The 12,059-nt window shown below is 39.0% G+C and overlaps 1 protein-coding gene across 9 annotated transcripts in view; it reads left to right on the top strand.

The window, feature by feature from the left end:
* rtel1 (regulator of telomere elongation helicase 1) overlaps positions 1 to 12,059 on the top strand; it is a 205,793-nt gene that overhangs the window by 35,479 nt on the left and 158,255 nt on the right. For 8 of the 9 annotated variants that reach the window (XR_010017115.1, XM_063041434.1, XM_063041430.1 and 5 more), the window contains exons 9-12: positions 3,132 to 3,197; positions 7,205 to 7,358; positions 9,064 to 9,102; positions 10,434 to 10,512. Coding sequence is in view for 8 of the 9 variants with exons in the window: in XM_063041434.1 (XP_062897504.1) it covers positions 3,132 to 3,197; positions 7,205 to 7,358; positions 9,064 to 9,102; positions 10,434 to 10,512 (338 nt within the window). In the remaining variant the exon portion in view is untranslated. The remainder of the gene's footprint in view (positions 1 to 3,131; positions 3,198 to 7,204; positions 7,359 to 9,063; positions 9,103 to 10,433; positions 10,513 to 12,059) is intronic. The other variant, XM_063041435.1, reaches the window with a different exon arrangement.

Genomic DNA, 12,059 nt, shown 5'->3' with positions numbered 1-12,059 from the left:
TAAAGCAGTGTGCTGAGAACGCAGGCCCTGTAGACTGCAACTTTGGTGTGCGTTGTCAGCTTTCTGTTTTCCCAGACTCTCTTTGTCAGCCTGGCGAATGTTGAGGCTGCTCGTCAGATCTGTCTGATGATCTCGGGGTCTAGGGAGAGGCTGTCCGTGATGGTGGAGCCAAGGTATGTAAACTCGTGAACTATCTCCAGCTCGTAGTTGTTGATGGTAATGGCAGGGGGGTGCTCAACGCCTTGGCCCAGCACGTTGGTTTTCTTCAGGCTGATGGTCAAGCTGAAGTCCTGGCAGGCTCTTGAGAAGCTGTCCATGAGGTGTTGCAGTTGCTCTTCAGAGTGTGTTGCCAGTGCCGCATTGTCTGCAAGCAACATGTTCCCGATGAGTACTTCACGAGCCTTGGATTTTTGCCCTCAGCCGGGACAGACTGTACAGCGTCTGATCTGGTGTGGAGGTAGACACCATCAGTTAATGTTCCAAAGGTGTGCTTCAGCATGACTGCGAAGAAGATGCCAAACAGGGTGGGGGCAAGCATACAGCCCTGCTTCACACCACTGCAGGTGTTGAAGGCCTCTGAAGAAGAGCCGTCGAACTGAATGACGCCCTTCATGTCTGTGTGGAATGACTGAACTATCCTGAGGAGCCTCGGGGGCAACCAATCCTGGCAAGGATTTTGAACAGGCAGTCTCTGCTCACAAGGTCGAAGGCCTTCGTAAGGTCAACGAAAGCGACGTAGTGTGGTTGTCTTTGCTCTCTGCATTTCTCTTGTAGCTGTCGAAGGGAGAAGATCATGTCCATTATGGAGCGTTCTGACTTGAAACCGCACCGAGACTCGGGATACACCCTTTCGGCTATTTTCTGCAGTTTGTTCAGGACCACGCGAGCGAAGACCTTCCCAACGATGCTCAGCAAGGAGATTCCCCTGTAGCTGTTACAGTCGCTTCTGTCCCCTTTGTTCTTATATATGGTGACAATGTTGCAGTCTCTCATGTCTTGCGGCACTGCTCCCTCTATCCAGCACTGGCCCAGTAGTTCATGCAGGTGGTTTAGCAGGACGCCCTTTGCACATTTGATGGCCTCTGGTGGAATGCCATCCAATCCTGGTGCCTTCCCAGTGGGCAGGCTGTCGATGGCTTTACTCAGCTCTTCAGCAGTTGTCAGTGCATCAAGTTCTTCCATGACAGGCAGGCATTCCACTGCGTCTAGCACGCTGTCTGAGATGCTGTTTTCTCTGGAGAAGAGTGCAGAGTAATGCTCCACCCATCTCTCCATCTGCTTGCCTTTGTCATTGATGGTCTCGCCTGTTATGGTTTTCAGTGATGCTGTCTTGCTCTGGGTTGGCCCGATGGCTTTCTTGATCCCTTCATACACTCCACGGATGTTGCCTGTGTCAAATGATGACAGAATGCTTTCGTATAGTTGTAGACAGTAGTCATTTGCACAGTGTTTGGCTGTTTCCTGGGCCTTGCTTCTTGCTGTCCTTAGTGCTTGCAGTGTTGCCTGGGTGGGGTGGCGTTTGCGCTCTAGTAGTGCAACACACTTTACCTCGATGACAGCGGTGAGCTTACTTGACCTCGCTTCAAACCAGTCCTGTGTCTTGCCCCGTTTCTTCCCGAAGGTCTTGAGTGCAGTGCTGTGGATAGCGTCCCTGAGAGAGTCCCATTTCTGCTGAGCATCTCCTTCTGGTGGGTCTGGAAGGAGAGCATCCTCCAGTGACTTGATGAACTCTGCAGCTTTGTCTGGGTGTTGTGTCTTACTGGCATCGATGCGCTGCTTGCCTGGAGGCTTGGCGCAGTGCATCTTCTTCGGCCGGAGTCTGATCTTGCAGCAAACCAGAGAGTGATCCGTGTCGCAGTCGGCACTCTGAAAGGAGCGAGTCATGAGTACGTTTCTCAGGTGACGGCGTCTTGTGATTATCAGGTCTAGCTGGTGCCAGTGTTTGGAGCGGGAATGCCGCCAAGACACTTTGTGCTGAGCTTTGGTCTGGAACTAAGTTCCACCTAATAACTAATTAGGGTCCTTCAAATTTTCTGCTTAACAATTGAAATTGTCTGCTTATTTTCCAAAAAACTCAACTCACATTGGCACGATGTTGCATTATATGACAAGTGGTCTAGAGAACTATATTCTATGTAACAGTTTAGTTTAGTTACTTAAAACTGTGTCTGTGATCAATTATGTGATCCTCTCTGCAGTAGAATTTAATGCCCTGTATTTTGTAGGGAATTTCTGGCAATTCTGTACATTTACACTAGCAGTGGTTTCAGCATGTTCTGGATTTCCAGTCATATCAGCTTGAATCCAGAAACCCCACGTTTGCTGACAACTCTTTACCAAAATCATGAACATAGAAATTATGGGAAAGAGCAGACTTCTCAGTCCCTCAAACCTATTATTACAGCCTGGAGTACCATAAAAAAAATTACATTTTATAACAAGATGGTTTTGTAATACCAGAATTTCTCATGGTTTTTGTTTTTTTTTAACTATAAAAAAGATTTTAAAACCACATGGCCTTCATGGGAACATTGAATTATTTACACTGGCTTTGTGATATCTGCAGTGAACAGTGCAAAATTTTTAAAGTGGCTGTCATTTTGCTGCCATTACCACTGTTCACAATTCTGCCGCCATTACCTCTGTTAAATTTGAATTTGTATCTTATCTGATGTATTCTGTTGAGAGTATTAACAATAACATTTTGAAAGAGTCCAAAGAATTTTTTTTCTTTCTGCAGAGTTAAAGTTTCAGCTTGGACTTTTATAATGCTTAAATAGAAACTGATTATTCAATGCCATTATTTAAATGACAAAATTGCTTTCATTATAGCCGTGAAATGTAAACGTAAATGGGTAAAGTGCATAAAGTGGACCATTTTACTTTTTTTAATCTCTTCTTGTTTAATTTTAACTTGAAGGGGGAAAGCACATGCATTTCAGTTTTACATCAAGTTACTCGACTTCAAGCTCCAATTTTGGTTTGAAATAAAAGTGCTGTTGAAATGCAGGCAAATAAATTTTAATTTGAATTTTCTTAAAGAAGAAGAAAATTCTTCACCAATATGAATTCACTTACTTAAGTTATTGACATATCTTGTTTGGTTAACCTTTTGTACTGTTGCTCTGTAGAGTCGTAAAGCCCATGATTTAGACCTTCGTGGCACGATAGTTATTTTTGATGAAGCACATAATGTGGTAAGCACTTTTTCATTAGAAAATTGTTTTTCATAGTGCTTTCTTAATCTTAGCATTAAGGATGACTTGTTTCCTCAGCGGTTTTGTGGACTGTGAGGTTTCCAGTGTTGGAAATGCAGACTGTTCCACAGATGAAGGCTCACTGGGCAAGTGAGTGGGTAGTTGTGAGTCGGTGAATTGCTTCCTCTACTTACTCAGGGTATTTTATGCTTCTGCTACGTGACTTCTGTATTCTCGATACCATCCTAAATGCTCCTTCGTCATTTTGAGTCCAAGGTCTTCATATATGATTGGGGATGTTGCAGTTCTTCAACCAAGCTTTAAGGAGATTATTGAAATTGTCTGTCTATCCACCCACAGAATAGGATGTTTGCTTAAAAGTATGGCATCAGAGTGCAAGCAGCATTTAGTATTTGTTCTTAAAGGAAAACATTGCTACATATGTATAGTTTTAAATTAATTTAAGCTTCATATTCAATATAGTCATTTGAAAATAACCTGGTTCATCAAAGCAATAGAATTTCACAATATAATTGTGTATTGTCTGGCACTTTATCAAATCAGATTCAAAACATTAGTAAAGGACTTGGTGTTCTGATCTGTGAAGAAGTTTGTAATATCTTTTCACTATATGACATCTTTAGTAGTATACCTCAAGGTACTTACTGTAATCATTATCAAAACAAAATTTGAAAACAAGCCATAGGAAATTATTGGAGAGGTCATTAAAAAGCTTGATCCAAGAAATGAGCGTAAAAGAGGGGAGAAGGTAAATAGATTTTACTAGGAATCTGAGTTTGTGACCTAGGCAGCTAAAAATCAGAGCACCAATGGTACATCCTTGATTTTTTTATTTGGGATGAAGAAGGTCCCTATTTTTTTTAAAGTGCTGTTGTCTGCTACCTCACCAGAATGTCCCTTTGAATCTTTGATGAGGTGAGCCTCATCACATTGCAAAATTACTGTGGATGCATACATCTGCTTCAGATTTTGTACTTGCAGTACTTTGAGCAGCAGTTTCTGTAAAACAAATCAATAGGAGAGCTTTAATAATTTACTTTTTCTTACTGTGAGTAGTTGACTTTTCTTAGCTAGTATCTATTAAAGGCACAATAATTATACTAGTTTTGTGTAGTTTCATATCTCAATCTGTGTTAGTTAACTACTAAATCATAGGCAAAGCTATGGATATTGAGGATTTTAAGAGTTATCATTGATTGCAGGGTAATCTAAAATACAGTTTAGGTGTTATGTATCAAATTAGAGCGATATGTCTAATATTATGTTTAATATCCCTCCAGAATGAGGGGTCACAGTTTGACGATAAAGGAGAAGCCTTTTAGGACCGAGATGAGGAAAAACTTCTTCACACAGAGAGTGGTGAATCTGTGGAATTCTCTGCCACAGGAAACAGTTGAGGCCAGTTTGTTGGCTATATTTAAGAGGGAGTTAGATATGGCCCTTGTGGCTAAAGGGATCAGGGGATATGGAGAGAAGGCAGGTACAGGGTTCTGAGTTGGATGATCAGCCATGATCGTATTGAATGGCAGTGCAGGCTCGAAGGGCCGAATGGCCTACTCCTGCACCTATTTTCTATGTTTCAATGTTTTATCTCTTCAGTAATTGATTATCTAGATCTGCCATCGTACTCAGCACCATAAAGTTTTAATTTATTAGACTCCTAGAGCATTTAAACAATTGTTTTTGTTAAACACCCTAATTCCAGGAATGTAATGCTGGATTAGGTTGGGTAGGAATTTGTATTTTAGAATTGAGTGACATCAAAATAAAATGAACAATTTTAAAAATTTACCATTTGGGTTCATTTAGAACATCTTTTGATAGTAGGGAAATTTATTGTACTGATGTTGTGAGGATATTTTATAAAAGTGGAAGTATGTATATGCAGTAGATTCCAATTAATTTGGGCCATCGGTTAATTGGGACAGCTGCTTATTTGGGACAAATCTTAAAGAACGAAAACTAATTGAGAAAATTGCTGGAAATCCTTTCATTTATTTGGGATACTATACCACTTAATTGGGGCAGGAGACTGTTACCAAACAGGTTCTAACTGGCATCAGTCGCTTGCCTTTGTGTAGCCATTAGACGGTACACCATGCTTAGAGAAAACAGTTTTTAAATAGTGGCAGTTACACGTGTTTGTGTTTATTTAAAAAAAAGCAGAGATATGTGTAAATGTAGTTGATGAGAAATAAGCAGTAAGACAATTCCGAACAGATTTGCTTACTGCGGTTTCGAGGGATTCCAGAAACAGCTGGGAGTGAAAATGAACCAATTTTACTGCTTCAGCAAGTCAGAAACTATGAAAAATTTGAAGATATTACCAATCATCTTGAATGTTACAGTGAAAATAAGGATTTGGAGGATGCAATAGTCAATAGCATTGTCTGAAGCCAGTCCATTATCTGCAGTAGGTGTCTCTGCTGATTTTGTTCATTGCATGTACTGGAAAAATTCCTCCATTGATAACTATTAGGAACTAGTACACAGATTTGTAGTACTATTATTACTGTTCTGATGTGTTCTGTATTACATTTAAATACTAATTTTTACTCAGTTTATCTTTTTAATACCTTTTTAACTATTTACATGAAATTAGCTAATTGGGGTAGCAGCTTAATTAGGCCAAAATGAACTGGTCCAGATGTGTCCCAATTAATTGGAATCCATTGTGTGTATATATATTTTAAAAAGTGTTTAAAGATCCTTATTTGACATATCAACAAATACTCCATTGTGAAGCAGTAATAATCAATTAGGAGCACAACTGTTTGGACACCTGCAAAAGAGGTGAATTTGTAAAAAAAGAAAACAACAATTTGAGAGGAGTTCCTGAGCTTTGGACCTATTTATCTTTGGATGTTAACCTGTTGTGGATCAAGGTTACAGGGATTGCATTAAATCTAATTTTGACAAATGGAGAATTGCAGTGGCTGTGGACACTATGGCATATATGTCCTTGACAAAGGTAGGTTAGTTGGTCATCGTAAATTGTCCCGTGATTAGGTTAATCAGGGTTGTGGGGTTGCTGGGATGGTGTGGCTTGAAGGGCCGGAAGGGCTTACTTCATGCTGTATCACTAAATAAAAAAGACAGTTACAGGGTGGTTGAGGAAATGAGGAACAAAGAGTGCATTGTAATTTAACAGATGTAAGTTACAAACTTTTATAAGGATTCTGTGCTGTGGTAAGGGTTGGGGTGAAAAACAACAAATGGAGTATGGCCTGAATTTGCGATGGTTTACATAAAAGTATTTCTACTGCTATTTTAAAGCAGAGATTTCAGAATAGCCCTAAACTTCATTTGATAGTTGGATTCTACATTATGTCAGTGACTGAGTAAATATGGTTGCTTTGGGGGTAACTTTCTGAAATCAGTGGCTGTTTTCTTATCTATAAACTTTATGTTTAATACAAAGTTGAATGCTAAATGCTAAACTCAGACATATATTTTTACCTTCTTCTCTTTGTACAGCATGGAAATAGGTCCCTCAGCCAACCGAGTTCTTGCCAACCATCAAGCATCCATTTACACTAACTATACTAATAATATTTTATTCTTTCCACATTCCTTCAATCCCCACCAACCCCCAGACTCCTCCACTTGTAAACACTAGAGCAGTTTAACCTACCAACATTTTTTGGGGTGTCAAAGCAAAGAGGAACATCTTAAGGAAATCACAAGATCACAGGGAGAATATACAAGCTCCATAATCCCTTTCTGGAGTTTGGGAATGAACAAATCTGAAGCTGTTCGGTAGCAGCTCAACTGCGACATAATTGTCAGATTCATTGCTGATTGTGTGTAGCTGAGATGTGGATTTGTAACAAAAATTGTCACGCTGGTTTACTAAAATTAAGTTTTAATGATCCAAGTCAAAATAAAGGTGTGGAATGTGTAATAAAATTATAAAATTTGAATGGGTTAGAGTGTGTTGCACTCAGTTGCCTGTATAGATGATATTTATCTTTTCCTAATCATAGGAAAAAATGTGTGAAGAGTGTGCTTCATTTGACTTTACTCCTTATGACCTTGCTTCTGGAATTGAAGCAGTTAATATGATCTTGGAGGAGGAAGCAAAGAAATTAGAACACATTGAAGGCAACCCAGACTTCAATCTTGAATCAGTCAACTCAGGTTTGTGCATTAATCTTTTCAAGTGCCTGTGTGAATTTTGGTAAATGCCCTCACATGAGAAGTGGGGAACTTTATAATTTATAAACAGGAATCACTGAACCCTCTATTGTGGCAGTACATTCTATTCTGCTGCTGAAATTCAGTCAGTTGGCTTCACTTCCCTCTAAACTGTGCAGCCATGCAGTAACCGAAACGCTCCCATGCACATAGTCTTTGTTGCTGTACTGGGGGAATTTTTCTTTTAAGTAATGTTAATATAAAGTGCCACTCGGTTTTTAGGTCATGTAATACATTTCCTGCTGAGAGCAATACTGTGCAGCTGTAAAAAACAAATAGAGGGAATATTGGTCAGCTTCATAAATTAGAAAGGAATGTGCTGCTGCTGTTGCTGTTATATAAAGCAGTTTGATACGAACTAGGAATGAACTTCAAGGGAATAATCAGTGGCATGGTAGCATAGTGGTTAGAATAACGCTACTACAACACCAACAACTCAGGTTCAATTCCTGCCACATCTGGTGAGGAGTTTGTATGTTTTCCCTGTGGCTGTGTGGGTTGTTTCCAGGTGCTGTGGTTTCCTCCCATATTCCAAAGACGTATGAGTTAGTAGGTTTATTGGTTTCCATTCGTGTAATTGGGCTGCGTGGGCTCGTTGGGCAAGAAGGTTCTGTTACCATGTTGTATTCATAAGTAGTCTCAATTTTTGGGCTTCACAATTTCTGTTTATTTCTTCTTTCATAATTCCCAATGTTTTTGGTTTGGTAGTCAGTTCCAGGTTGTTTATCAGAGTACCATTCCGTAAACACCAAGCAGAATATGAATAACTTAGAACATCATTTAAATATATGAAACTGCTATGATTTTAATCTCTATGTAAAGTTTATAATGACTAGATGTCTATTTAATGCATTTGCTAGGATCGGGATTTTAACAGAAGCAAAATTGTTTTATTAAGTCTTAAATGCAATTTAAGTATTTCTCTTCATTTTATAATTGCAAGATTTCGGAAATAAATGACGACTTTTACAAATGACTTTAATTTCTAATAATAATGGTTTTCTGAGATTATTGTCTTGAAGTTCATTCCTCTGTTAATAACACTAACTGCTTTATACAATAGCAATAGCAGCACATTCTTCTCTGTGAAGTCGACTGAACTGAAATACAGCAGCCGAGTATAATGTATTGCCACAAAACAGGGTGCAGTAAGCACCACCAACTAACAATCGATTTCTTAGTAGTCTGAATACCACTGCATGGGTGGATAATCTTTTAGACACTTTTAAATCCAAATATAGATGTAGTTTAGATTAATATTCAAACTAGAACCTTCATGTTGGGAATCACCCATGTATTTGTGCTTGCTCATAAAGTGATGGTTCCAGTAAACAAAATAAAACCATGAAAAATTTAAGAAGACTGAAATACTAGCCTTTCATTCACTTTAAATAAAATTTTATGTATGCTCGAAAAGATAACATTGAAGTTATACAAAGCACAAATGCCAACAAAGTTCAGCCAGTGAAGTAGAATCTGTGGAAAGTGCTAATTAACTTTTAAGATCAAAGATTGTTCATCAAAACCCACTTCTTATTGTGTGCTCTACTGTTTGAGTTCTTTCAGTATTCCTGTTTTAGTTTCATATTCCAGGTTGTGCAGTTATATTAGTTTTCTATTGCTGTTCAAGTAATTTGTCTTTTTTTAGGGCTGAAAATGGATTTGAGTGACCTGGCCAAAATAAAAAGTAAGTTAGTTAAAATTTCAGAGGATGTTTTATTTCAAATATAATTTGGAAAAGTGAAATTGCATTGACTGTTGGTCGAGATGAACAAAAATAACATTAAACATTTGAATTGAATTGACTTTATTTCTTACATCCTTCACATACATGAGGAGTAAAAAACTTTACGTTACTTCTCCGTCTGAATTTGCAATTTATAGTAATTTGTAATAAATAATATGTACAGCTGGACGGTCAATATAGCATAGAAATACAACTATGTCAGCGTGAATTATCAGTCTGAGGGTTTGGTGGAAGAAGCTGTCCCGGAACCTGTTGGTCCTGGCTTTTATGCTGCGGTACCATTTCTGGAATGGTGGCAGCTGGAGCAGTTTGTGGTTGGGGTGACTCAAGTCCCCATTGATCCTTCAGGCTGTCCACACCAGAGTTCTGTGATTGAGCACAGTTCCTATACCAGGCAGTGATGCATCCAGTCAGAATACTCTCAATTGTGCCCCTGTAGAAAGTCCTTAGGACTTGGGGACTCATGCCAAACTTCTTCAACTGTCTGAGGTGAAAGAGGCACTGTTGTGGTTTTTTTCCACCACACAGCTGATATGTACAGACCTTGTGAGATCCTTGGTGATGGGTATGCTGAGGAACTTAAAGCTGTACATCCTCTCAACCTCAGATCCATTGATGTCAATAGGCCTGTCTCTATTCTTCCTGAAATCCACAATCAGCTCCTTTGTTTTCGCGACATTGAGGGTGAGGTTGTTTTCTTGACACCACTGTGTCAGGGTGATGACTTCTTTTCTGTAGGTATTTATACATATGTATTAAACATTTTATATTCCTGAAATGTCTATTACTGGAATGATGACAAAATTGTTAACTTTGTAGAGGGAAGTGAACAACTGCAAGATTTGGAGGAGTATATCAAAAGATTGACTTAAGAGCTGAAATTTAAGCGATGTAATTTTAAGATGTAATTTTGCAGTTCTATTAGGGAAGTGTCACAAAGTATAGAACTGTGATGATTAAAATCTGTGTTGGTGATGGGGAGGATTACATGGGAGATTAGAATTCTTGATGACTGAGAGCTTGTGTTGGGATAAGTAACTAATAGAGTTCTGTGATTTTTTTGATTTTATTTAGCCAAGTAAACATTTCTTTTCCGAGTAAAGATTATTACATTTGCTTTAAAAATAAATTATTGTTTGATAAATTAATTAGAATTTGAAACACTTTCAGATGTCAGAATAATTGCAATGATTTCACTATAAAAGCCACAATTTTTCTTATCTATGAATTAATAACTTTTTTTTGTTTTTTATATCGTCCGTCATTGGAAGAAATCCTTCTTGACCTAGAAAGCACGATAGATTCTATTGAATTACCACCAAATGGAAGTGGAGTGACCAAACCAGGAAGGTATGAATTGATAATACTTTTTCTGTCTCAATAATTGTTAAGTGTGACAACAGGATACCTTTTGTAATGTCAGACTTCTGCACTACATTGCAATGAGATTATTAGGACAACAGATGGATAATACTGTTTGCCCAACTTTTTTCTAGTTACTATTTAATGCTAAAGCAAATGGACATCTACAGAACTGTAAGAAGAAACGAACAACAGAAGATTACTTGAGACTTAAATGAATAGCTCAAAGAGCTGGAAAATATTTTTTTTATCAATGCTACTGATCAGTGTTATACTTGTGATGAATATAAATGAAACATAGAATGGTGTTCATCCAATGGTGACCTCCAACTGGATTCCACCACCAAGCACATCTTTCCCTCCCCCCCCCACCACCATCCACTTTCTGCTTTCCGCAGGAATCGCTCCCTACGCGACTCCCTTGTCCCTTCGTGCTTCAACCTGTCCCTCCATTTGGCCATACTGTGTTCATGCTGCAGCTTGATTTCCAACTCAGCTTCATACTGATCAACAGAAGGTTTTTTCTTTTCATTAGCAACAATTAGTTGGGTACTCACCGACTCAACTAATTGGATTCAGATTATTTAAAATTTAAAATATGGCATCTAATGTGTATGTGAACAATTATATCTTGAATCAAGCTGTTATGGTAAGGACAGTAAACACAAAATTAAGGCTGATGCCATAAATAGTGCTCATTTAAAACCTGTTGAATTGCTGCTAAATGTATCAACCAGTACCCTGAGTCAACATCTCTCAACTTAACTCATGAAAAAGAGCATGTAGAACTCCTCCCCAATGTAATTTAAAGGAACATACATCAAAGTTGCTGGTGTACGCAGCAGGCCAAGCAGCATCTATAGGAAGAGGTGCAGTCAACGTTTCAGGCCGAGACCCTTCGTCAGGACTAACTGAAGGAAGAGTGAGTAAGGGATTTGAAAGCTGGAGGGGGAGGGGGAGATGCAAAATGATAGGAGAAGACAGGAGGGGGAGGGATAGAGCCGAGAGCTGGACAGGTGATAGGCAAAAGGGGATACGAGAGGATCATGGGACTTAAGTCCATAAGCAGTGGTTTGCCCAATGTTGAATTATACTTTTGAGTAAAGCAGATGCTACCAGACCAGGGGGTGTTAATAGACTGTTTACTCAGTACAGGAAGTGCAGGAGATTGATCAGGTATCACACAGAGTAGAACGGACTCCTTGAAGAAGAATGAGGTAGTGAGGAAGGGATCTCTGCGGGAAGGTATATCTACCCAAGGGAAACCGGAATAATTCTCCTACCAGCAACTCAGCCAGGCACAGCATGTGAGATATCTGCACTCCTTTAAAGCTGTTGTGATTAAATGTAGTTGAAAATAAGCTTTCAGTACAGGAGAAGTGTTGATAGTGGGTGGGAAAGATCACTATGTTCATGGTCTTCTGTACATTGGTATATTTCCATGAAACACCTTAATGGATTACCATGTGAAACCCCCGGTTTCCTTGGCTGCGTAAGTCTAGGGAAAACAACCTCTGGCTACGCCAAACTCCTGA

This window comes from Mobula hypostoma, chromosome 2 (genome assembly GCF_963921235.1).
Source record: "Mobula hypostoma chromosome 2, sMobHyp1.1, whole genome shotgun sequence".
NCBI lineage: Eukaryota > Metazoa > Chordata > Chondrichthyes > Myliobatiformes > Myliobatidae > Mobula > Mobula hypostoma.
The sequence above is the reverse complement of the archived record's forward strand: the minus strand, read 5'-3'. Positions and strand labels throughout refer to the sequence as shown.